This window comes from Larimichthys crocea, chromosome XXII, assembly GCF_000972845.2.
Source record: "Larimichthys crocea isolate SSNF chromosome XXII, L_crocea_2.0, whole genome shotgun sequence".
NCBI classification, from domain to species: Eukaryota; Metazoa; Chordata; class Actinopteri; family Sciaenidae; genus Larimichthys; species Larimichthys crocea.
Genome location: NC_040032.1, coordinates 14261655 through 14288435, shown reverse-complemented (window position 1 = coordinate 14288435; position 26781 = coordinate 14261655). Strand labels below are relative to the sequence as shown.

General features: G+C 41.1%; 2 protein-coding genes across 2 annotated transcripts; one reads left to right on the top strand and one right to left on the bottom strand.

The window, feature by feature from the left end:
• The first annotated feature begins 740 nt into the window (after positions 1 to 740).
• si:ch211-283g2.1 (sodium-dependent serotonin transporter) lies at positions 741 to 5484 on the top strand. The gene is made up of 8 exons (XM_027273231.1): positions 741 to 888; positions 1280 to 1414; positions 1491 to 1695; positions 3680 to 3812; positions 3895 to 4029; positions 4192 to 4295; positions 4392 to 4516; positions 5374 to 5484. Exons 1-8 carry the CDS (start codon positions 762 to 764, stop codon positions 5382 to 5384), a joined length of 975 nt encoding a protein of 324 aa, XP_027129032.1. The 5' UTR covers positions 741 to 761; the 3' UTR covers positions 5385 to 5484.
• A 1836-nt stretch (positions 5485 to 7320) lies between these two features.
• Positions 7321 to 25079, bottom strand: dhrs11a (dehydrogenase/reductase 11a). Its single transcript, XM_010736533.3, has 7 exons — positions 24629 to 25079; positions 10523 to 10732; positions 9691 to 9785; positions 9160 to 9289; positions 8569 to 8661; positions 8415 to 8480; positions 7321 to 8329 (listed from the first exon to the last, which is right to left on the bottom strand). The coding sequence occupies exons 1-7, from the start codon at positions 24758 to 24760 to the stop codon at positions 8288 to 8290; spliced, it is 768 nt and encodes a 255-aa protein (XP_010734835.1). The 5' UTR covers positions 24761 to 25079; the 3' UTR covers positions 7321 to 8287.
• Positions 25080 to 26781: the final 1702 nt, after the last annotated feature.

Below are 26781 nucleotides of genomic sequence, written 5' to 3'. Positions count from 1 at the left end.
GTAATAAATAGGAACAAACATTGTATAAGTTAAAAACATCTAAATATCAGTGTAATCCTAATTTTTATAACATCAAGAATTTTCCCTGCTGCTACACTATGGATGTGAAAACAAGTTACATCTTGAGACTGTGGAGTCCTTAAGCAGCTCCTTTAACAACAGACTGCTACTCCCACCATGTAAGAAGGATTTATTCTCTGTATTTCATATTTATGAGTAATTTCTTATCCACATCCATGTATAGGAGCTACTGTGATAAGTGAATTTCCCTGGTATGTGGTCTTTTTTTTTAATTTTATTCCTGTGTTTATTTACTTTGCTGGTCCATACTTGTTTTTTGGATTATTGTGCTAGAGGATACCAGACAGATTCTACTGTAATGTAATAAAGGAATATGATTATAATATCATTACCTAATAAAAAGAGAGTTAGAAAATAAATAAACAAATACAATCAGACATATTAAGATGAAATGAATAAAGAGAAATACATTAAATAATCAGCTCGCCATAATAAAAACTATATCCAAATGTATTCAACCCATGTTGATTCCGTGTTTTTATGACACCTATTAAATAAGACAAACTTCTCCCTCCTTGTGAGCTTTAGAGCTACTGCACGCTAGAGTGTTTTCTGCTCAGCTAATCATTACAGATAATAAAAGGTGGAAGGTTATATCACTCAGTGTCACTTATATTCCCGTCAACTTTTCCATGGAGTTTGGGCCCAGACGAGCGACAGTGCTGACACAGGGAGCAGATATGGAGGAACAGTCTAACAGACCCACATGGAGCAGGCAGATAGAGTTCACCCTGGCTGGGATTGGCTGTGCTGTGGGCCTGGGCAACGTTTGGAGGTTCCCATATCTGTGCTACAGGAGTGGAGGAGGTGAGAAACGAAGCTGACATTTCACCCACTGAATTAATAAACCAGACCACCATGTGTACATATACACAGGTCTGAAAACTGGGTCTAAAACTGGGCTGCTAGTCAACCCTAGTTTTCTCTGATTGTGTTTAAATTGTTCTGAAATTATCTGCACTATCAGCATTTCATGTGTATGTCCACACAGTTGGAAGGTACATTGGTTTACAATAATAAAGATGTAAAGTTTTATGGAGGGAATGCCTCATACGCCTCGTTACAAAGAAGCCAAGATATAAGGAGGAAAAATTTAAGCGCAGGATGACTTACAGAAAAGTTAAAGATTAGAGGATGCCATAAAACTAGTACAGTGGAAAATGTGTGTGACAGTTGACTTGCCATCATTCCTTGCCAGGTGCCTTTCTGGTGCCATACCTGTTCATGCTGATAGTGTTGGGGATCCCTCTGCTCTACATGGAGCTGACGGTGGGTCAGTTCACGAGGAGAGGGCCCGTCCATGCTCTGGCTATAGTATGCCCTCTGTTAAAAGGTACTGAATGAACATTTCCAGTCACTTAAAGGTGTCCAAAAAACATTATATTTACAATACTTCTGTCTGACCTCAGGAGTGGGCATTGCATCTGTAGCCATCTCCTTCATCATGTCCACCTACTACAATGTCGTCATCACCTGGGCCCTCTATTACCTCTTCAGCTCCTTCCAGGCGCCGCTGCCTTGGCAGAGCTGCAACAACACCTGGAACACACCAAACTGTACCAATCACGCCACCAACAGCAGCTACTCCTCCACCGCAAGCCAGGAGTTCTTCAAGTAAGTGTCACAGCACGGGAGAAATCAGTGCTGAGTTATAAAACCAGATTAGATTATTAACAGATTATAGCAGGATTACAAACTCAGTGTGGCGTCACAAAAGTCTGAGCGGCTTAAACAACAACTCTGGTAATTATATCTTAATTAAATCGAAACCACATTTAATCAGAGTCACGTGAGGGATATCAGTCAAGTGAAGGTTAGTGATAAGAGTTTGTCTGAGTATGAGAAATGTTGAGTCATGTTTTAACATCATCATTAGTCTAATGTAAAATGTTTATACAGTACCTATACTAAACAGATTATTTGCTTAAACTAGAGAAATATTACAGTATGTAATAATGCCATGCTGAAGATCTTCGGCATTTTTCACTGTGGATATGTTGCTGTTTAGACAGTGGAGTGAAACCTTATGTTTTCAAATGGGTTTACTCATTAACCTGTTAGTAGATAAATGTACAGGTGGAATGCAAGATTCAGATTTTCTTTTTGTCAAACTGTCTCTGTTCAGGCTCACTCTGTTAGGCTGTAGCATTCTTTGTAAACAAAAACAGTTTTTTAGATCCATAAAAGTTCAGTTTTCAATCTACAGCAGAAATAAGTGAAATAAATAACTGGAGCTGGAGGGTGTTAGTCTGTCAGAATGTAGGTCTTTTAAGAAAATGAGTTGCAGACATTGTTTACTGAACATTTATAATATGCTTGGTACTAGCTGTCATCTCTGCACAGTATAAGCATCATCCGAGTTTTTATAAATCTGCTAAAAAGAAGTCTGTGGTTGCTCAGTGGTACAGTGGTTAGCGCTGTCACCTCACAGCAGGTTCCTGTTCACCCGTAAATGTGGATGTGAGCATGAACAATTGTTTGTCTCTATGCTTGCCACGTGATGAACTGGTGACTTGTCCCCTCATCTAAACCCAAAGACAGCTGGGATAGGCTCCAGCCTCCTGTGATGCTGGTAAAGATAAGCGGTTACAGAAAATGGATGGACTGATTTAGAGTTGAGGCTACTGGGAATGTAGTTAATTTTGAATTTATTGGACAAAATTTTGACCTGATGATGACAAGAACGGAAAAGTACATTGTAATCCATCCAACAGTTAGATTAAAAAGATATTTTACTTTGACCTACAAATGTGAACTTGCTTGTGGTGCTAGAAGACAAATCACAATCACCAAAATAAGTATGATTTAGGACTCTAGGGACCATGAATCTTTGTACCAATCAATCATGTAGATACTGAACATAGAGAGTATAAACAAAGAACATTGTGCATTCTATAAAAATTCACCCTCAGCAGAGTTGTCATGAACAGGGAAATTAGCCACAGAGACCAAAACTGTTTTTTGTACCAGGCTGTAAACATTTCTGCTATGAAGTTTAACATGGGGACTTATGGAGACTGACTTGTCCTGTAGCCAGTCTCAAGTGGCCACTGGAGGAACTGCAGTTTTCGGCACTTTGTGCATTGGCGTCACTTCCCAGCCATGGATGTTGCCACTTGATGTTGACTGGAAGTGAAAGCTTTGACCTATTAATGGTGCTAGTCAGTCAGAGGATCACCAAAGTTAGTAGAATTCATCTTCTCATGAATGTCATCACAAAAATTCATAGCAATCCATCTGTTGTTGAGATATTTCAGTCTGGACGGAGCAGAATAAAAAGACTTGTTTGAGGTCACAATCAGATGACCTTATGCATCGTCTTGTGGTAGAAAGATTACTGGCATATTCTTGTAGACAAATACTGACAGTGGACAAAAATATTATTTACTTTAGATAGATGAATGATGGTTTGATGACACAGCAACCAGTACGAAACACCGAAACATTAAGAGGCCCAATATGGAGCCGTGTGGGACGCCACATGTTAAAGCTTCCCTGTTTATTGTCCACCTGATTGCAATGACTAACCAACAGCATTAATGCAGAATGCAGTCATCTTTAAACATTAATTATCACTACTTTTTTGGCTCCTTTGAAGATATAAGATGCTGGAGCAGACCAGTGGAGTTGAAGAAGCAGGAACGATCCGGTGGCAGCTTTTCCTTATTCTCCTCCTGGCTTGGATCCTCATTTACCTTTGCATCTTTAAGGGGGTGAAGTCAACAGGCAAGGTGAGTGAAAACAAAGAAGAAATTGAGACAGAGATGGATGGATGGAGAGTGAATGGTAACCCTTGTTTCTCTCTGGTTGTAGGTGGTGTATTTTACCGCTCTATTCCCATATGTTATCCTGATTGCCCTGCTGATCAATAATGTGCAGCTTCCCGGCGCACTAAATGGAATAACCTTCTTCATCGTGCCGAAATGGGACAAGCTGCTCTCAGTGGAGGTAAGAAAGACAAAAGAGGGGAGGCGAGGAACTGGAAATAGGTACTGGTTCTGTCTGACACTGGAGAGCAATTAACTGGTGCTGCAGTAGCAAGAGAAGAAGATTTATACTAGGATTCGGACCAGCAGCATGGTTTTGGATGAACGCTGCTCTGTGTTGCAGGTGTGGGTGAATGCTGCAGCTCAGATCTTCAACTCCATCGGGATTGGTTTTGGGTCCCTCTTGGCCATGTCCAGCTATAACTCCTTCAACAACAACGTTCTGAAGTAATGCACCAAAATCCTCCTACACTCAATTTTCCCCCTCAGCAGTGACAGAAATACACATAGATATATAAAAAAAAACATCTTCTATCCCCACAGGGACACCCTGACTATATCCATCATCAACTCCGTCACTAGCATCCTGGCAGGTTTTGTCATTTTCTCTGCCTTTGGATACATGTCTCATCTGCAGGGCATTCCTGTCAGTGATCTGGCTGTGGATGGTAAGAAAACAAAACAAGCTCCTAGAGAACTAGTATCACTTCAGACTGTCTTAATTAACTCCGATTTAGAGAGTGCCACTTTTTCTCTAATGATAATTATGTGACTGGGTAATTATTCTAATCAAATAAAGGAGAAATTCAGTTGAATGCCACCTCTTAGTCTAAGAGTTTAGACAAGCTTGTCATGCTTAACTGCTGCTACAGAAACAGCACTGACTAACTAGAGATGTTTTCCATTTAGTGCTCGAGCTGACATGAAAAGGCTTCAGATCCCCGTTGAGTAGAACTTTGGGTTTTTACAGATACTAACACAGTGGCTCACCACACAGATCAACGCATACACACACAAATATACATGCCGTTCTGAATCTAATTAATTTTTACATGAATGTGTACTTGTTTTACATTTTACAGTAGTTTTCTGTTTCAAAAGAAGTATACAAATCTCTGTAAAATTACAGACATTACCTGTAAATTAACAAACTGTTATTTTAAGTATTGCTCCAATAATGGCAAAATATTTTTTTTCTTTTCTTGCACAGAAAACAAAACAAAACTATAATATATATAATATATGCTCTCTTAAATTACATACAAATTTCAGTAAAGTGACTATTAGTATTGTTACTTTATTGAAAGTTTTTGATTGTAATAATTCAGGGAAAATGTGTAAAATAACAGTGTTTCTCTGTATTTTATGTATTTTGTTTGGCTGCTGCCAGTCAGTTTATTGTTTTATTTTTTTCCACACTAATTTTATAAATAATTCACATTCCAAAGATACATTTAGATTTTTTACTTCACTGAGAGGCGTTGATAAATATATTACTCTTTCTGTCACAATTTTCTGTTTCTAGATGGGTCATGATTCACTTTTTCAATCAGCATTGCTACACTGAGATCTTTACATCTTTACGTGGTTGCATTTGTGCATCCAGGTCCAGGTCTGGTTTATGTTGTTTATCCACAAGCCTTTGCCAACATGCCAGTGGCTCAGCTCTGGGCTGTGATGTTCTTCTTCATGCTGCTTTGCCTTGGACTGGACAGTGAGGTACAACTTCAGTGATAATCCCCCAGGAAAAAGTCTTGATTATCTGCATTAATCATACAGAGCTACGGTGCAACTTCTTTGTTCTTTTCTGCTGTTTGCTCAGTTTGCAATGGTTGAAGTGCTGGTGACCAGTTTCATGGATGAATTCTACCAAAATCTGATTAAATTCTTCAAGAGGAAGGAGCTGTTTGTTCTTGCTGTTTGCGGTGCAGCTTTCCTCCTAGGGATCCCTTTGGTCATGCAGGTACAGACTGTATTTGACTGGATAAATTTTAACCAAAGTATGCCCACATTGTTAAATAGTCGTCTCACGTACCTGCTGTTCTAAAGAGTGTGTCTCCTTTCAGGTAGGAATTTATGTTTTCCAGCTGATGGACCATTACACTGCCATAGTGTCCATCATGTTTCTTGCATTCTTTGAGGTTATAGCCATCTGTTGGAGTTATGGTGAGAAGAAACATTTCTTTTTTTCAGTAACCAGTTAATGCGATGATGCTCTTACTCATTGCCGAATACTGTAAAATATGCATGGCTGTTTATTGAACTAGCTTTCCACGTGCAGGAGTGACTCGCCTTTCAGACAACCTGGAAGAGATGACTGGAAAAAGAGCCAACATCTTCTTCAGACTGTGTTGGCTCATCGTTGATCCTGTGCTGATCACCGTAAGTCATTCAGATTGAAGATTTGTCCTCGAGATCCACCTAAAAGTATCACAACTAATCTTCTAAAAAAATATTTCCTCTTGTTATTGCAGGTTATCCTGATTTTCTCAATCATCCAGTTCAAACCAGCCCGCTATGAGGACTACATCTTCCCTCCATGGGCTCAGGGGATCGGCTGGGTCATTGCCATGGCCTCCATCGTTTGGATTCCTCTGGGTGCCGTTCACACATTGTGGGTGCTACCTGGCTCAATCATGCAGGTGACAAAGATTTACCATCTTACATTGCAAGTAGTACATGTGTTATCCATGATATGTGTGTGTTCATGTTACTGGTGCATTTTCTCCTGCAGAAACTGAAGCTGTCCCTCACGCCGTACACACTGAATGAAATATCAAAGATGCCGTATTATGAGAGGGGAGGGAGAAATGGAGATCCAGTCGTAGCTGTCATCAGCTCCAACGTGCATCTACCTGAAAAACCTCCTATTGAAACAAACCTCTGATACCAGAAGAAGAAGAAAAAAAAGAGTGGCAGACTCTTAGAAAGCTTGAGTTAATTACAAATCAATGTCTGCCATTAAGCTTTAAATCTTAAACTTCTGGTAACAAAGTCAAACAGGAGTATACTTTAAAAAATAGTGTTATGTGTTATTGTTGCGTACATGTAATATCTACTCTGGAGTTTGTGCTCAGGATTTAGGGATTTTACTTGGCGAAGGCTGCCATCTTTTGGCCATGTTTGTCAATGCAATGAGTGTTAAGAGATCTGGAACTGTACTTAAAAAAAAAAAAAGAAAAAAGATTTAGTACATTTTAGCTAATAAAATGACAAAGAATGCCACTATTTCAGATTCACAGTTCATACAAGCTGAACGACTTTCCTGAAGAACATTCATTGTGGCTGACTCATTTATTAGGTCAAATGCAAACTGCTGATAAAATAAAAGTGCTGGTGGTTAACAGAGGAGTACATAGGTCATGCAACTCTATGTCATGTCATATAAGGTGTAATAAAAACCTGTCACAAAGTCCACAGCTCGTGTCTTTAAGTCCTGCAGGTGGGGAACATAACACAAACCATAACTCACTTCTGGGCAATCGTTTTTTATTTATTTATTCATTTAAAGGAGAAATTTCCACTGAAAGGTACACATTTCTAAAGGTATACATGTGCACTGGAGTTAGTTTCTTTCCCCTATGTAAGTTGCCAGTGTTTTTTTTTCCTTCTCAGAACTCCTCGTAAAATGAATGCAAAGTGCAGAACAACTGAAATTACACAGGCAAACAAAAAAAAAAGAAAAAGAAAAAGGTGGATTGTAGAACCTTGTGTGCTTTAACAAGACAAGGCGATCTCTCGTTTTGTATGGTTCGTTAAATGGGGTTGAAACCTGGATAGATCCGAACACGGATAACGTGAATGTGTTGGTGTAAGGATTGGACAGACTGCTGACGTTTAGTTAACAGTGAGTACGACATAGTATCGTCTACGGTTAGTGAGTATGAGACCACATCTAACTATGATCAAGAGTTAAAATATTTATACAAAAAAAAAGGAATTGAACAAAAAAAAAAGGTAATTCTTATAAACAGTTACAATTACTCTTTCCATTTAATTTCAAAAAGATATGTCATATGACCTACAAAAAACAAAACAAAAATAAACATGTGCAATCAATGGCATACTCTTCCCTCTGAAGTGACGGTCCTGCAGATGACCACATAAGCACAGCAGCAACTCTCTCCTTTTGTCGTTTGTTCCTACTGTAGTGTGGAGTCAGCTCGTTTGGGCTCAACGATTCACAAAAAAAGAAACAGGTCGCTGCGTTCAGTAGTATGTGGTTTCGTAGTGGTTTTACAGTCCATGCCCTTCATTTCCTCGCACAAGCCTCCTTAAGGCTCTGGCCCTCTTTCGACCACGTCCCTGCAGATCCAACACAGCTGTAGTTGATTTGTTTTAATCCCCCCTCCCTCCCACCCTTTTGCCCAGCAGAGGTCGCTAAAGGAGTCACCATGGCTGCCGTCTGTCTGCTCCTCCTGCAGCTTCCTTTGTCGCTGCTATGACACCTGCTCCACCGGCCTCATCTGCACATCTCCGATCTGAAGGCGCAAAGCGGGGAGATCAATACAGAAACCAAGCGGTGTTCAACACGGAGGCATTTTAAAGTTAGAGAGAGAGACATACCTGGACGTGAGGTGGGGCACTGAGGACAAATGTGACTGCACTGGCTATGTCTTCTGCTTTCAAACACTGAAAAATGGACAACAGAGGTTATAAGCGATGCAGCCATGCTCTGGTATTTTACATCTGTTGACTCTGGGTCAAAGCGCACTCTTACTTTCATACTCTCATACACTGAAGCTGCTTTCTCTGGATCACTGTTGTGGTGCCTGAAGGCAAACTCGGTCTCCACTATTCCAGGAGATATACACTGCAGGGGAGGAAAAATGCATTAGAAACTTCCTGTTCGCACAGTGACACAGACACAGACTAAACAAAGTAAGTAAAGGCTGTATGGAGAGGCAGTCTGTCACTGATGGGGACGACTAAGCTGCAGGTTTTTCCCATGAACTTGAGTGCGGGCAGTGTGTCTTGGCTGCGGCGGTGTTCGCTGCAGGGGTGTCCGCCAAAAAAAGACGCAGTGACCTGCAGCGGAAATGTCACCGGCTCAGTCATACCGACTTTCTTTTTCTTGCCAAATCTCTTGGCTACAGAAAAGGGCACTACAGTGCTGCTTTACATGGGTGTCTTACACATCCACAGCCTCAAATGTCTCTGAAATTGAGACTATCGAGGTGGATTTATGGACTCAGCGAGCAATAGTCCAGAGACATAAACTAAGTGAATGAGAGTGGGTGAGTGCCCGTCTTGATAAAGCTAGTTAGTGGCTGAGTGCCTGATCCTTGCGTTCGAATGTACCCGCACTCACCGTGGCTCTGATGTGGGTGTTTGCTTCTCGAAGCTCTTGCCGAATTCCCTCGGTCAAAGCAGTTACAGCGTATTTAGTGGCACAGTAGAAATGCTCATCAGCACTTGGTACCATTCGGTGACCACCCATACTGTAATAGGTAGGAGAACAAGAGAGAGACACAGGATACAGGACCTTGATTACAACCTTGAATCAAGCACACATTAAGGTCATGAATTTGCCTTGTCACGCTGTTGTAAATCTACTTGCTTAGGTATCATATAGTGTCTCAGTGGGATCCTAAATCAGCTTATACATCTACGAACTTCAGCAACATTAATAAAAACATCTATTATTACAATATCAAAGTGAATCAAATAAGTCAAAATGAAGATATAAATTCAGTATCAGTCCTTCACATTGTTCCAGGTTCAACAGGGTTCAGGGGAGGCTCAAGGCCTGCCAGATTAAAACCACCTTGAACAAACTGGCTGAGGTATTTCCAGAAGAATCCATTTGTTCTTCGATCTGAAGGTTGTCTCTACAGCTTACCTGTTAATATTGATGATGTGGCCGTCGTCCACATTCCTCTCCTTCATTGATTTGTACGCCTCGCGGGTGCAGATAGACAAGGCTAAGACATTCACCTGCAGGGGAGGTGAAACATTTATGTAAGAGCTGATGGATGGTTCTGTCAATCTTTATATTCACTGCTGTGTGTTGTTTATTGCTAAGTCACGTTTAAGAATGCCACGTGATGAGACTCTAGCTAACTGGTGCTCACTGGGTCACTGTGTTAAACCATCTGAACCTGCTGTTCCTCTCCAGCTTGTCCCCCTAAGCTGCTCCTGTAGTGACATTGATAGACGGCAGGTTAAAGCCAACGCGGTGGCAAGATAGCGGGGGGAAGTGACCAAACAAGGTCAGCGTAGAGATTAAACACAGGCTAAAAATACACTTCCTGTACACGTTCACGCGGGCTGCCATGACAACAGATGGACGAATACTATGAACGCACGAGTCTGGGGACAGAGAGACTTCAGAGCGGGAGGTCTTCAGTGGTCAAGAGCTCAATGAGTCAGAATGTCCCAACAAGAGAAATGAGTGCTGGCTTTCATTAGAGGGCCTCCGCTGAGCCAAAGCGTCTCCTGAGAGCCAATGAGGCGGAGGGGAGGGGATCAGCGTGTCTGTGTCCACACGCATTTCTGCTTCGACTCTTATTCTTTGAGCTCTACAAAACACGAGACTTCCACTCACACCGAGCGACATTTCAGCTCCTCCCTCTGCTTTCCTGTTCCGAGTACAACCCTCAAATCAATACAGCATGAACGTATCCTTATACTAGCCAAGCATTTATATATCTGTGCTGCAGAGATCCACCCACATCGATCATGTTCCTCCAGCCCTCCGTCTTCCCACTGAGCAAGGGCTCGTTGTGGGCCAGTCCCGCGTTGTTGATGCACACGTCCACGCCCTTGTGCAGCGTCTTGATCGCAGAAAACATGGACAGGATCTCCTCCTCGTTGGACAGGTCGCACTTGTAAGGGATCAGCGTGCCGCTGTAGCCTGCGCTCTGACATTCTGCTGCCAGCTTCTGGAAAACACAAATCACAGTTTGACAACATGAGTGCAACATTTAAAAAAAAAAAGTGGTCATTAATTGATTATCAGGGCTGAGACTCTGTTAGGTAAGAAGCTAGGAATGATTAACCTGCAGCAGCGCTGTAATTAAGATAGTATCCCATGATAAACGCCCTACCCACTCAGACGTGGAGAGAGCAGGGAGAGCCTGCAACCATAAAACCAACACCACATCAGTTGCCGGGCCAGAGGTAACCTGACAGCTCCAGTTTAGCCAAACCCACTCCAGCCTGTGTGTTTGTTTGCTGACAATAAAAAGCATATTCATTCAAATTCCACTTTCCGCCATCATCCAAATCATGACCCTGAATGATCGGCTGCCTCTGCCTGTGGCTGACTGAGCCCGAGCGGGCTGCACTCCAACCAGGTCAGCTGGCTGTCCACCGCTGTGGGGTTTTGATACAAACTGACACAGATCCTCCTGCCAGGCACAGCTGCAGCGGTCACCTGATGTCTCGCTCTGGGTACCGGTTAGACTGGAGACGACATGGATGATGAGGGTTGGTGGTAGACTGAGATGATAACACCTCCACCCGTGTAGCCAGAAGTATTAAATGTTAAAGTCGACCATGTAGATGTACTGAGAGGAAGTACTGACCTTTTAAACTTTTGACACCACAGAAAAGTTACAATTGGTAATCCTGCTTGGTTGTTTATCTTCCTCTTGAACCCAAAAATCAAACTGCAATCATTTTTTTAATTGAGTTAATTCAGCTTTCCACATTTCCCCTAGCGACTGCAGACGTACTCTTTGGGGTATAAGTACTCCTGGTTGGGAGTCCCTGATCTATAATCAACAGTAAATGTTAGTTTTGACCTCAGTCCTATATAAGGAAATGACGAGGGCTTATTTCCAGATGTATCACTTTGTACTGTCGTCCAGCCATGCACGAATAAATCCATCAAAGCAGAGATACCATCGTCTGCAGAGCCATGTGACATGTTGAGGGTGCGACCAAAGGCATCTGCATCGCCAACCCTGACTGCAGCCACCTCGCCTCAGCCTCTCCTTCTTAGCTACTAAAAATATAATAAAGATTTCTTCTGTCACCAAAATGTTGGATTCAGAGGAGAGCATGTTGTAAAGATAGAAAGTATAAATTCATAATGCACAATGTTGCAGCTAATCCCAGACAAGAAGCAGCACGATTGACTGTTGCTTCGGAGGGAGCTACAATATTTAGAAATGTAACGACAACCAGAATATAAATAAAGAAAAAAGAGCAGCAGAAAGTTGGTAATCATCACACAAAGCTGTGTGAATCAATGTGACTATGTTGTCACATTTTCTGTTTAATGTCTGCCTGGATATCTGCTGACTGTGCAGTTGCTCCTTGGGGGGGAAAAGGAAACTAAATATACTCGTAGGGCTGCAACTCAAGTCATTTTCATTATCGATTAATCTGTTGTACATTTTCTGTTTGGTCCATAAAATTCAAGGTAATGGTGAAAATTGTTGAGCAAAACTCAAAGTCACATCCCAGAAGTTAGTCAAAAGATATTCATATTTGAAAAGACGCAAAATAATAAATCAATTATCAAAATATTTGGTGATTAATTCAATAGTCAACAACTAATCGACTAATTGTTGCAGCTCTAAATATGTGTGAGGCTTCTTTTTATAATCAGGATGAAATTGGATTGAGGGATCATTCTGGATTTTAACAAAACGTGTAATAAAGTGAATCGACCTGATCTCACACTTGGACAGTGTAGATTTGTCCTGCTCGTCCTCTAAGCTGTTTAACTCAGATTATCTGGAGAGAAGGCATTATCCGAACAAAGCTGTCAAAATGCTAAAACACTGAAAACGCGTCTCATCTGTAAAACCAGACAGGTGAAACCACCCTGTGAAGGTTTGTTACGTCACGCTTGCATGAATCCCTGCGAGGGAAAGGCTCAGGCAGAGAGACTGATGGAGAGGCTCTTATTTATCCAGAACGGAGGTTAATGTAAAGGGGAGGCCAGGCTACTCTTTTGAGTATAGAGGGGAGAATCAGCTGAGTTACTGAGGTTTAAGTGGGAGCAGCAGAGCAAACGGGCTGTGATCGTGCTCCAACAACAGGAAGTCTCAGGCTGTGAATCTCTATGTGAGTGTGGGGGTGAGTCCTGGCAACAGATGTACTCCCGTGGCCAGTACTGGCCCTCATACTGGCTACACCTACGGCACTCGCAGCTCACAGATAAGCAGCAAAAAAACAAAAAAAAACAATCAGCTGTCGTGTGATGATGATGATTTAGCCTCTAGGGTTTACTGACAATGTTTCAGATCTTGTGGTGTAGCTAGCGGATAAAAAATAAATAAAAATAACGGATAACAGAGCCGGGCCAAGACTTCCTCTGCAGCCGATTAGCATTTCAGATAATCAGACATGAATACATACATGAATAAAAAGCTAAAGACTTAGTATTGGACTGTCTCTTGGTCTGAACGGTGTGCACAGGCCGAAGGTATCACCTCGAGCCCCCTGGACATAACACAGGGTGTATAACAAATGAATAAATAGAAATAAATGGTAGCGTTCATTCAAATTTGTATCTATATGCTGATGACACTGTTCTTTATTCAACTCTTTGTCAGTTACAACTGACTTTTGATGATGTGCAACAAACCTTTCATGATTCTGAATGCTGCCACTGAATCTCCATCTATCTATTTTGTTTTTCTTTGGATTCATAAAAGATTATACATGCATGCTCCTGGTCAGTGCCTTCATGCATTAGATACTATCTACCATGGAGCTTTGAGGTTCATTACAAAACTCCACCACTCCACAGACGGACTCATTGACAAGCCCTTCCTTAGGTAATACTAAACTTGCTTCCTTCATGCTTGTGTCTCCTTATCCACATAAAGAAATGTTATAAATAACAAGACTAAAGGCATTTGAGGAAGGCACATCAGGCTGTAGATGTGACTGAAGACACGATGACCTGTCTCTTACTGTGTATTTCCATGCTGTAATCTGGTCTGTAACAGTCATGTTGTCTGAAATGACGCTGCCTCTTGTGACACTACCAAACTTCCTGCCTTCCTTATAGACATATTTCACTAGTCACATGACTAATTATATCATACTATTGATAGGTTTTCTCACTTATTTACATACATAATAATAAAACATTAACATAAATCAACACCCCAAAATAAATATACATAAATAAACATATTTGCTTAGTCCTGTCCTTTTCTGCAATATACACTGTAAATACTATGAATCAATAAAATGTCTCTTGCTGTCTCGGTTATTTAACTTTGTGCAAATAAGTTGGACGTGAGTTGTGTGATTACACTATTTACTGTTTTATTATATTAAACCACAAATATAATGCCAGCCCCGTCGTTACAGATTCGTCAAACTACAAACAGAAACTTCTGTTTGACTTAATCTGATGCCAAAATCTTGGTCCCTTGCTTAAAGATTCTGCGTTTATTTGCAGATATAAAAAATTTATTAGAGATTGATAGTGTCAGAATAAAACAAAGCATAAACAACTCATGAGATTATCTAATTATTTTACTCTTAAATGCACGTTCTGAGCTACATGTTTGTTTTACAATCCTATTTTCAGATATGCTTTTGTTCTCGGGCAGTTACACGAGATTGTACTCGCGTGCACAGAGCTCTGTAATGCAAATTTAAAAAAAAGAAATCACTGTTTGCCATTACCCAGACAGTCTTGATAAGACCGACAACAAAAGATAAAAATTCTTACAATTCAAAAAGACAAATAGTATTAGAGCAGGTCATAAAGCCTTTACATGTTACAGTAATGGGTGTACATACACCCACGCGGCACTCTCAGACACATGTGTACTCACGCACATTCATGGCCTGTAACCCCTGCAGGGGGCTGTTATATAAGTAGGTCTACAATGCGAGCGACATCATTGTCCCACACCATATTCATCAATCATTCACCCACTCATGTGGAACTGGTGTAAAACAGACCAGCAAAACAACTCGCAAGAGAAGAGAGAGGAGATTAAAAATATATATATATAAAAAAAGATGCCCCAGCGCTGAAGGCAGACGAGCTTTAAGTGGTGAGCCGGATCAATAACACAAGGTAGCAGCCATGAGTGGAGAGAGCTGGGAAATTAGATTTGTTTCAGGTTGACTCAGGAGGTCTCACAGACAAACGAGGGCCTGTGTTGTACTGTAGATCTCCTCTTATTCTATGAGAAGACTGGTTACGCAGCCATAAATCAGTCAGTAACTCCTCCCCCGTTAATCCTTCTAATCTGTCCCGTCTCTTAAGTACCTGTGACACACACACACACACAAACATTTTGCCTGTCATAATACATTTTCATCCTCATTACGGGGGGTTGTTGTCCAGTCATCACGAAAAGTGTGCAGAAGGAGGGAGAAGGAAGAAGAGGAGGAGGAGGAGGAGGAGGAGAGGGAGTGTTGGCAGCCAGGGAGTGAAACAGAAGGAGGGAGGGAGAGAAAACCTGAAGCATTAAAGCCGATCAACATGCATTCAGATGTCAGTGTGTTGTAATCACTGACAGTATTGAAGCTTAAAATCCGCTGCCATGTTTGTAGTCCTGCCTCTTCTAAAAAGACGTGGATCATCGGTGGACCCGGCCGGCCAAATGACGCTTAGTTGCTCGAACAAGCCATCTGTAACGGCACCTACCTGTCAATTAAAGTGTCTACACTCTTAATTCTGCATAACTTTAAGTCTTAATAAAATCTGAACAGGTGAGTTATATAAGAAGTCACCCTCAGTACATGAATGAGGTGTAGCTCTTCGACAAAGTTGGGTGCAATACCGTGTTACATCCATCAGAGATATTAGAGATATCAGGAAGATCTCTGAGGAACACACCCATTTGAGATCACACACATCCAGCCCTATCCAGCCGAACGAATATAGTGCGACATAAAAATAGACTCTTTCAAGTTTAGCCTGAGCACAATCACGCCGAATGTTGGGGTCAAAGGTGACGGCAAAGGCTGTATAATTGGATTGCAGCAACGTAGGAGGGACGGTTTGTTTGATTATCTCTTCCTCAAACACAGAGAGAATGCCACCAAATGTCTAAAGGTTGAACAGGGCGGTTTTTTACAACACTTCCTTCGGGATAGTCTCATCAAGACAAGGAGATAAGAGAAATAATTACACCCTTTGTTAGCGACTACACTCATTTACAGACTCAGGCTTTTCTGGGGATTTCCAATCAAGGATCAATAGGGCAATTTAAGAGGCGTAGTGGGACTTTGAAATAATGTTTTAGCCCCAAGTGTGAATCCAAAGAACAATCTATGTGTATGAGTGCATGACAGCTGATGTTTGGTATCCGGCGCACATGAAAAAGGCTTTTTTAACCCTGATAGACTAAAGCGCGAGCAGGCAGCTCGGTGTTGTGTAACAGACTGGTGCAACCAGTGTGGTGGCATTTTATTTTCCCAAACAAAGTGATAAAAAAAAAAAAAAAAAACAGCCAGAGGCAGCAGCAGCAGATCTTTATTATTAACACAAAAGGTAAACAGTGCGAGGGTGGTATTTCTGTTAGCAACACTTAAATACTAGATCGACTACAGAGAGAGAGCAGCCTTTATTAATATATTCACATGTGCATCATATGATAAAAAACTGTCTCTGGAGCCCTCGTGTTTGTAGTTGAAACATGCTGCAGGCGTGAAGCTCCCTTCCAGCATGCATTACGCGCCTCCTCAGTCTCATGTGATGGGTTATTCCTGCACCTGATGCCAGTCATTGGTGCAACAAGCCACACATCATTATGCATGTTAAGTTTATAATAAATGGAGCTCAGTGCAGACAACCAAAAGGACAACTCTCATGGAGACGGTTACCAAAACAAAAAAGACCCTTTAAAACCAGGCCAGACTGAGCCGGGTCTATTCAGTGTGTGTGAGCTTAGGGCAGCTATAAAATGTTTCCAATATCAAACAAACACCCAGTGACAAATCCAATTTGGCCGCTGTCAAAGCGAAAACAATCCAATTTGCATTCTTTCTCGTCAAACCCCTCCCCATTTCTGAAAACACTGAACTGGGTGAACTCGAGCTGTCTGTGTTTGTGTTGTAGATTCATAAAATCCTCTCACCACAAAGTGCTTTTCGTTCGCACTCTGCTCTCTCGGCTACAAATGCACATTCAATTACAAGCGCCGGCCTGCTCCTGCAGTTGCACTTAGCGTTTTTGTGATTTATTTTTTTTTTTTCACCCCTCTTGCAGCATCACACACATACACAAACTATCTTACAGACACGCAGAGAAGAGCTTTACAGCAAGTTCTCGACAGGACAGGACAGGACAGGACAGGACGGGAGGCGCCCCACCTATCATAGCAGGAGGCCCGGGGAGGAATGTCAATGCCAGTAAACCTTACACCTTGAAAGATGATAAGCACAGAGAGGACAGCACAGTGGTGGTGCAGGGAGAATGGCTCACTGAGCTGTCTAGACCTATCAGACTGTGAGACCCTCGATGAGCTCACATAGTAAGTCATTAAAAACAGTCCTGATGTGAGAGCTTTCAATTATGTATAGAACGCTTTAGTAACCGATTCTGCAGGTTAACATTGCTGGTTGTACGGGCACGGATGCGACGGCTGGAGCAGAAAATGACCAAATCTGAGGAAGTTAACAAAGTCAGAACGCTTCTGAAATGCTCTTGGTGGGTTTGAAGTTGCGTGGAGAACAGACCAAAACATGCTTGGTGGGGTTTCGCCATTAAACACAGTTGTATTTGTATTGCAGTAATAACCTCTTTGCTAGTGATGTACAGACAAGTAGTGGGTGCAACAGATTTTAGGAGACACTCCAGTCGGAATAAATGAATATAATTGATCTGTTTATATCTCCCACTCTTCTAAAGTAGTGCACACAGATTGTGCAGACTCGGCATCACCTACCATTAGTTCATAAATATACCATATGTCTACAAATCTATATGTCACTGACATCCTCAAAACAATCACAACTGCTGTTTTGGGAGGATAACTCTTTTACAGTTTGTGTCTTAAGAGGAGGAGTGTTACGGCTGCCACCAATGCGTTGCGTTGCATCAAGTGTTTATTGTGTATGTCGAGCTAGGCGTGCATCGTCCCAACGTCTTAGAGACCAGGAGGATGACTAACCTGCTCCAACCCACCAATCCCCATAATATACCGTGTGGCTACTTTGATCGACAAGTTTGTGCCATTACACGTTGCTTGTTTGAGCACTCAGGCATCATTCGGGCCCGCCTCAGGTCTGCTGATGATCTACATCTTTGCCGATATTTATATTAGTCGGGAGGTGGAAGAAGCAGGGCTACCTCCACAATGAGCTTCAAAACTGCTTTTCAGAAACTTTAAACTGTGGGTGACGTCACACATACACTGTCTATCTCTTTATACTGTGGTTAGAACCACCCGACAGGCTTGTGTTTTGGTGTGAAGCTCGCCTTTGTGTTATTATACTATTGTGTTAACTTGTATTTTTGTAGAGGTATCTTGTTTACTACCTGGGGACTGGGCTAGGTTAGATGATTTTGCACACAAATAGATATTTTTATACATTAAGTGTGCTGTTTCTCCCTGTTTTTGGTCATTACATGAGTGTTAGTGAGCTTTTTCTTTCTCTTTTGATTTCGTTTAGACAGCATAGACTCAGCCTTCGTTTCCCTTCTAGTTTCCTCTCATCTTTTTTTTATATTCCATTAAAATAAATAACTTTAAGTCCCAGTGGGTTATGTTACTTCCTTTCCCCTTGCGAGCTGGGATGCAACAGCTCTTATTAGCTGTGCTGTTGAGTAGGGATGCTTCTCTTTAGGGGGCATGAATCCATGGTAACATGATGGATTATTAGTTGGGTATACATCTTTGTCAGCTCACAGCTCAAGTGGAAAACGTGCAGTCAGTGGAAAAAAACGTTCTGCATGGGTAAGACAAAAAGAAGAAGAAGAAGCCGTGAGGTAACTTGATGAGCTCAGGAGAAAATTGACACGGGGAATCAAACAGAGCAGGTGAAGACGGCGGGGCTGTGATTTCTCTCACGGCGACGGTTTACAGATTTAATGTGCAATATTAAAAGTGGGTTGAAAACAAGACACGGAAATATATGAAGAAGAATCAGGACACGGACTAAAAGAGGGAGAGTGAGGCAGAGTGTGTGAGACAAAGAGAGTAAAGCTGTCTGACCTGACCCACTTCAAATCCTTTCTGGACTCAGATCTATTCACTGTGAAATAACAGGACGGGATGTCCAGACACAACCTACAGGAGGTGATTGTGGCAGCTTCAGATTCGTAGACGGAGAGAGAAACTGATCGACGTATATTGTGTCAGCTCAGCTTTTGAAGCATGACTGAGCACCTTTTACCGCCTCCAGAATGGGCACCGAATTCAAGTTGATCAGCCAAGGTCTTAAATTAACCTGCTGTCTCACCTGCCAAAGGCTTTGGGGTTGAATTTACTCACCCAAATAAAAAAATGCTTAGGCGCTTTTTAAAGCAGAGAGGCCGCTGCTTTGTGCAGAGCTGCATTAAACAGGCAGACAGTCAGACGGTTTTCTTTATTGCTGAGTACAATAATTTGACCTAGATGATCTTTTTTTTTAAAATACAGAATCACTTCCCAAACCACAAATCTCGACAGCATTAAAACCCATAAATTATGTTTTCTAAATTTATCTGATCTAAAATTGCAGCAGCCAAAGCGTCAGATCTTGACAGGTCCCTTTTTTTGTGGGCAGCCTCAAAGCACCCCGGAAATGTCAGTTTCACTTTATCAAGTTTTAAATGGACTCACGACACAAATAGACGCGTTTATGAAGAAGAAGTGGGTGTTCTTTCTGCGTTTAGCCTCGGTTAAAAACAAGTGTGACGACACTGAAACACTGAAGGACGAGCTATAGATTGCAGATATACGAATTTATTGAATGGTGAATGGACACAGCTGAGATTGCGGCCTTTTTCTACTTCTGGGTCTTTCATGTATCCATGATTAATTATTTTACACGGGCTGAAAGAGTTCGGTTTTGATGATAAACTATACTCCCAGGAATCGTTAGATGTATAGGCGACCATTCGATGTGATTGATTATGTGACAGACCACACCCCATCCTGAACCTGTGCCTCTCCTCCCCCAGCCTAACATCAGCTCTGACCCTAATCTCCTCTACAGCAGCCCTGACCTGCAGATAATGCAAAAACATAAAAATGCTATTCACGGTTATCTTATACTTTCAAGGTGCGGGCGTACACGTTGACACCCTTATTAGCCAGCAGGTTATAATCAATTCCCCGAAAACAAACGAGGTACAAAGAAATCTAACATTTGTGTTTGTGATTATTGTGACGGTCAGCAACTGGAGTTCACACTCCCGTAACCGTGTATTTACTACAGCATCACTTTGTGCTGGTAAGCAGATATAACCCAACATATGGGCTATGTGGGCCAGAGATATCCAAGAAAAAAAAGGCCCTTGTCAATCGGTAACTAGGCCTCCTCGTCGTCTTCTGAGACAGGTGTGATCTTGGACTTAAAATCTGTCAAATGTAGCAGGAATCTCAGAGGAAAAATCATAGTCTCGCAGTGCTTGGTTGTAGAGTAAATGTGCGTACATATGTGCCTCTCAATGGCACACTTTTGGACTGCACGGTCCGGCGCACAGAGAGGCCACTTTTAAACGATTTATAACCTCAAAGAATACATTGTGCACGGTGCGAAGAGATTTTTCTTCCAGCAAAAAATAAAAAGCTTCTCCCACCGGACTTTCACAAGAGTTAATGAGAAGCTGTGTTGCTGCTACTTGGACGCGTCCCTGTCGTCTCCATTCCTGCACAGGGCCCATGGTGACCACACGTCTCCCTCCGGCTCGCTGCTCCCCCACCGCCTCCTCTATAGTCTGGCACACAATAAATACACTGCAGCAGCAACCACAACTCTCCACTCCACTCTCAAATGTTTTGTTTACACTGAAAAAACACAAAATTTGAATACATTACACCCTTTAATTATTGTTTTATCAAGTCCACTACGAGTGGGAATATCACTGTAGGGAAACGCTCACCATAAAAGCTTTATTTCCCCAGAGTAAAGACATAAACACCAAAAGGGAAGTCAAGAACAATTGCTTAGTGATGGACACTTGCATCCCCCACTAGCACACTAGCAGCATGCCAGGTTTGGCACAACTACAGCAAGAACCCAGTTTACATATAAGAGAGCGTACAATACCGGCTTTGTCCCTCAACTCACACAGACACAACTCAGTAAGTTCTCGTACAAGTGTTGAAATCTGTCACCGGATAGGAGCGATGTTCCTCTATACATCCACTCTCTCTACACTGGCCAAATATTTAGTTAGCTGAGTCACAGCTTTGATTTCATGTGCCGTAATCTGTAATAAATAAAAAGTTAAGACTGCTCTTTAATGCTGGCTGACACCGTGCGAACGCACTGTAAAAGATTTGAAATCGTCGTGACCTTGTTGTAGTCTTGCACAAGTCACAGACGGGCGCTGAAACGAGCTGCTGCGGTTAACTATTGACAGGAGAGGCCATGTGACCAGAGTATGAATGGAGCGAGACCGTCTATTGCGTAATTCACACTCGCTGTAAGCATGTACGGGGCGTGTTTGTGTGTAGCTAAGGTGGGGGAACATGTTTGCATGTTAAAAAAGAAAGACCTGACTGAAATATGGAAGTGGAAATATGGAAGTGATTCATAAATTGAACTCCTCAAGATGACTGCACCAAGAGTCTTGCCAAACTTTGAAGACCGTAGCAGCAGACACAGATGTAACACACAGTGCTATGGTGTCACTTGGTGAGCAAAGGTTGGCACTGGATGAGGAACTAAACTCCATCACGTGTGTGCCTTTTGTAAACAGCTTCATACTGCAATACCGCTGGTTGTTAAAATTTGAATTAACCAAGCGGAAACCTCTGTAGCTGTGCCAAAAACTGCAGTTCTTCAAGCATCCACTTGAAGCTGGCTCCAGAAGTGAGTCTCCATAAGAGCCCATGTTAAAATGTCCAACTTAACAGCAGAAATAAACATGTTTACAGCCTGGTCTTGGTCCCTATAGCTATAGATAACTGTACTGAGGGTGAATTTTTATATAACACACCTGTTCAAATTATATTAAGGCTTAAAGTTAAGCAGAATTAACAGCGTGGATGCTTTGGTTGACAGGTAGATGGCATTACAGGTGGCTTGTTTGAGCACCCAGGCGTCATTCAGCACGCCTTAAGTCCTCCACGTCTTTGCCGAGTTTAAGAGGAAGAGGTAGGACACACATCACAGGCAGTCACACATACGCTGTCCATTCATATATAACACAGTATCACGTGGATGTCTCCACACCCAAACACTCTACCAACTCAGTTAAAGTGTTTCATATTGATTTAATTAACTTAAATTTATTAAATTAGCGAGAATGGATGGTCGTCTAAAAGCATGAGAATATATCTAGTGGCCAACTGCACAGACACATTACTGTATGTCTAAAAAGGTGGCTAAATGTAGGTGTAGCAGCCCTGGAGGCTCGGACAAGCGTGAAGTGAAGAGAGTGATGCTTAATTATTGGCTGGCACGATAAGCAAGGTGCAGCGCCTTATGGCTTATGGTTAGACAAGAGTTAGGAGGGCACGCTGACGAAACCAAAGCTGAATTGCAGCTGCATTAAATTACAGCCATAAACTCACTGGTTCAACACGCTGGATGACAAATTCAAGTGCAGTTCAAGCATAATCACCACTGTCACTAATTACTTTCATAGTCGCAATGAGAGCAGGGACTTAAATAATGATCGGACTTGTCTTTTACTCTCACACTGGGTGTGATTGAAGCTGCTGGTTACACCGCTAATTGAGCACTGACCTAAAAACAAACAAAACAAAAACGTGATATCGGATCAGAAATTAATATAACTTAAGCTTTATCAAAAGGACAAGCGTGTAGCATAACAAGCGTCCACAAATTCACATATTCGGAATAAATTAAGTTGGAAAACTTTGTTTCTTTATCACACCTAACATAAAAAGGCAAACAGCTTTTTAAGAGGAGGCATACTGATATAGAAATAGAGTGAACGCAGCATTGAACGAGGTATTAATGTATGTGGACATTAAGGAAGAATATAAATATATATATATAAAAACAGGAAATATTCATGATGGAAAATGGGAAAAATTGAGGTCTAAACATGAAAACATCAGAAATACTTTATTAATCCCCGCAGGGAAATTGTGTTTGTTACAGCAGCTCCCAAACAGTAAGTGAGAAACTTTAACACTATACACCTATAAGATATCCTATTTTAACACTATATACACATGTATAAATAAAACCTAGCAGTAAATAAAAGCTGATTTTTTTTTAACTTAGCTGCACATATGTCAACAATATTTTTAGGGGCCTCTGTCAGTCGTGGGCCCTTGGAATTGTCCTAACTTTTCCCCCCCTTTACGGCGCCACTGGTACGGTAATATGTGCTGCTGTATCCTCCTCTGTGCAGTTGTAAGTGATGTTAAATGAGCAAGGGCCCACGACTGACAGGGGCCCCAAAAAATAGGTAAAAACCAATATATAATTATTAAACCATCATAATTGAGTATATATATTTCAAATATAGTAATGAAATCAATTATTTCTTAGTTTTTATGCGTTTTTGCTAGGTTTTATTTATACATGTGTATATAGTGTTAAAATAGGATATCTTATAGGTGTATAGTGTTAAAGTTTTGCTTTCTTGCTATCTCACTTACTGTTTGGCAGCTGCTGTAACAAACACAATTTCCCTGCAGGGATTAATGAAGTATTTCTGATGTTTTCATGTTTAAACCTCAATTTTCCCCATTATCCATCATGAATATTTCCTGTTTTATATATATAACCACTGACTACATCTGGTTGGATCGATATCGAGCAATATTCTTCCTTAATGTCCGCATACATTAATACCTCGTTCAATGCTGCGTTCACTCTATTTCTATATCAGTATGCCTCCTCTTAAAAAGCCGTTTGCCTTTTTATGTTAGGTGTGATAAAGAAGCAAAGTTTTCGAACTTAATTCACTCCAAATATGTGAATTTGTGGATGCTTGTTATGCTTACACGCTTGTCCTTTTCCGTTGGACTATGACAGGTCCTAGAGATGTGGTGACAACAGCTGCACAGAGGAGGGGCACCGATTTGATTTTTGTTTGTCATGGGGGCACAAAATTCCTGGCGGCGCCCCTGTAAATGAGTATATCAGTCGGGGACGCCCTGCCACTCCTCTGTGGAAACTGTGGTGAGATAAGTTGACTCTACCTGTGCAGACCTGTTCATTACTCCCATAACACTGCCTGTGCATTAAGTATAAGTAGGCAGGTAGGATGGAAATGTTGTCCCACACACACACACACACACAGTGCTCAGGTGTCATTTAGTACAACACCTCAGCTCTGTAACCTCTGACCTCTGAGCCAAAAGTCACCTAATACCCATACTAATAACAACAATGAGCATTATTACAGATTAAGGGTGTGTACTCTGATATCCATGAGGGAGCTAACACACATAGCACTGATTTAGCTTCATGTGATGCCACTGCTCCTTATAGTTTGCTGTCATTTTTTTTCACTTAACAGTAGTGAAATGTGTAATTTTCTACCCCCACAAAGATTAATAGGTTATAGTTGATTTAATATGTCACGGTAACACCGTGTCTGACCGGTTAAAATCACCAAACGAAGCAGTAACGGCTGTAACCGTTGGAGCTGCTGAAGTTGTGAAGCTAATGGTAGCTAGCCTCAGTCAGGCTACGAGTGTTTATTTATTTAAGTATTTAAATTTTGTTGCAATTCAAAAAAATAAATAAAAATAAAAATCACCCACCTCTATTTTGTCGACGCTCCTGGCACAGCCGACAACCCTCATGCCTTGCTGGACCAGTGCCCGGGCTACAGCCGCTCCAATCCCCACCGAGGCTCCGGTCACCAGGGCCACTCTGCCTTTCCACCGCTCCATCTACCCCGCCGTTACTGCCTCCACACCGGGCTACTGTACACACAACAACCGCAGGCAGGCAGGCAGGCAGCAGCTCCGTCCCCTGTGTCCTTTTGTCTGCTTCAGTTCAAACTGTCACAAGTGCAGCTGTCGCTGTATTTCTGTAGGATACGTTTAAAAAACAAACTAACTGGATGAGGAAGGATGCAGCAGCCTCCTGTCTCAATCTGTGCAGCATCCAGGACAGCGGCGAGCGGTGTGCACAAGCCCCGGATCCATGCGCTCCTCTGGATGAAATATGAAGAGCTCCGGCGGGTGTAAATGTTTGGTTCACATCACCTCCCACTTTATTTTTTTTTTCCCCAGCCCTGTGAGCCTGCAAGTGTGTGTGTGTATATAGCGCCACCTACAGGACACTAAACTAAAACAACATATTAAATGTATAATAATAATAATAATAATAATAATAATTAATATAAATTCTTATTCTTATTATTATTATTCTATTATTATTATTATTATATTATTTATTATTATTATTATTATAATAATAATAATATAATAACGCGACACAACACCAACAATTAATAATACACTAATCAAACAACAGAACAAACAAAAAGAACCATAAAGTATATCAAATTAGTCAAACTGTCAGGCTGCTATATGTACAGGACCTACAGAGTATTGAAATTCCGTTTCCCTCTTATCCCGTGCAAACAGCATAAACATACATAAAAAAGTAAAAGAGTAAAAAACAATATATAAATAAAATATACAAATCTAAAGATCTAAAGACATCCGTGTGGCATGTAATGGCTGTAAGTTAAATAGACTTTCATTTATACATATAAATATAAGTTTATGAATGTCTATATGGCAGATTGAACATAAATTACAAGAATACAATAATAATATGCTACCTTCAAGTTAATTAATAGAACAAGAACACTAACGCTAAAATTAAGAAAACACCATCACTAACGTCAGGTATATTTTACCCGATATAATATCCCGGATAAAATACAGTTTTCATCAATTTATGTAAAAGTACAACACTGTATGCCAAATTGTAGTATTCTTCTTTAATTTCCCAATATACATCACATAAAATAAAATAAAAAAGGTACCATGGGGGACCCTTTAAAAAGGCAGCAAAATTATTGAAAAATCAGGTAATCCTTAACGAGAAATGTCCTAACAAAAAAAATAATGGAGCTGGGAACTTGTTCTTTGGTCCACCTATTCCTGAGACATGTGAGCCTTGTCTGGTGAAGGCACAGACTTTCTGCATCACTGACAGATAGACAAAAAATGGCACTTTCTATCACTAACGTTGAAAATCACCCGAACGCATGCCTCTTGAAAAAACCATAGATGGGGAGGAGGGAAACAAACATACCATTAATGACATCAGTGAGCAGCCTGAAGCTACCCAAGGACCCATGCAACTCAGACAGCAGCAGCACAATGAAAATCACATGACAAGAATTGTGTGGGTGAAAAATCACCCGACGTTAGTGTTCTAGGGTTAAAAGATTTTGGTCTGGAAGTGTTACAAAAACACCAATAAATTAAGTAGTTTTTCATCATACTGTCTTACTTCATACTTCTTTCTGTATATTTCTTACTTGTGAGTAATTTCTTATCCACTTTTGTGTAAACAAGCTGCTGTTTCCCTATTGTAGGCTCATCTATCTTATCTTCTTATGAAATTATGCCTTACTGAGATCTTCGAGTCCACAATGCACTCCAGTACAAGCTATATCTTAATTTTGATTTTCAGAATAAAAATGTGTAACAAACAGAAACATACCGTACACCAATGATATTTATTTAAGACAGCATATCATAGATTTTACTAAAAGTCAAAGACTTTAGAAGTATTAAGACAGGTTAGATTGACCGAATGATTGCACACCATGAAAAATGTATCTCACAATACACAAGGTGGATAAGAAATTACTCATAAATGAGAAATATATAGAAGAAATGTTTTAAAAAAGAATAGAATATAGAATAATAAATAAAAAGTTAGATAC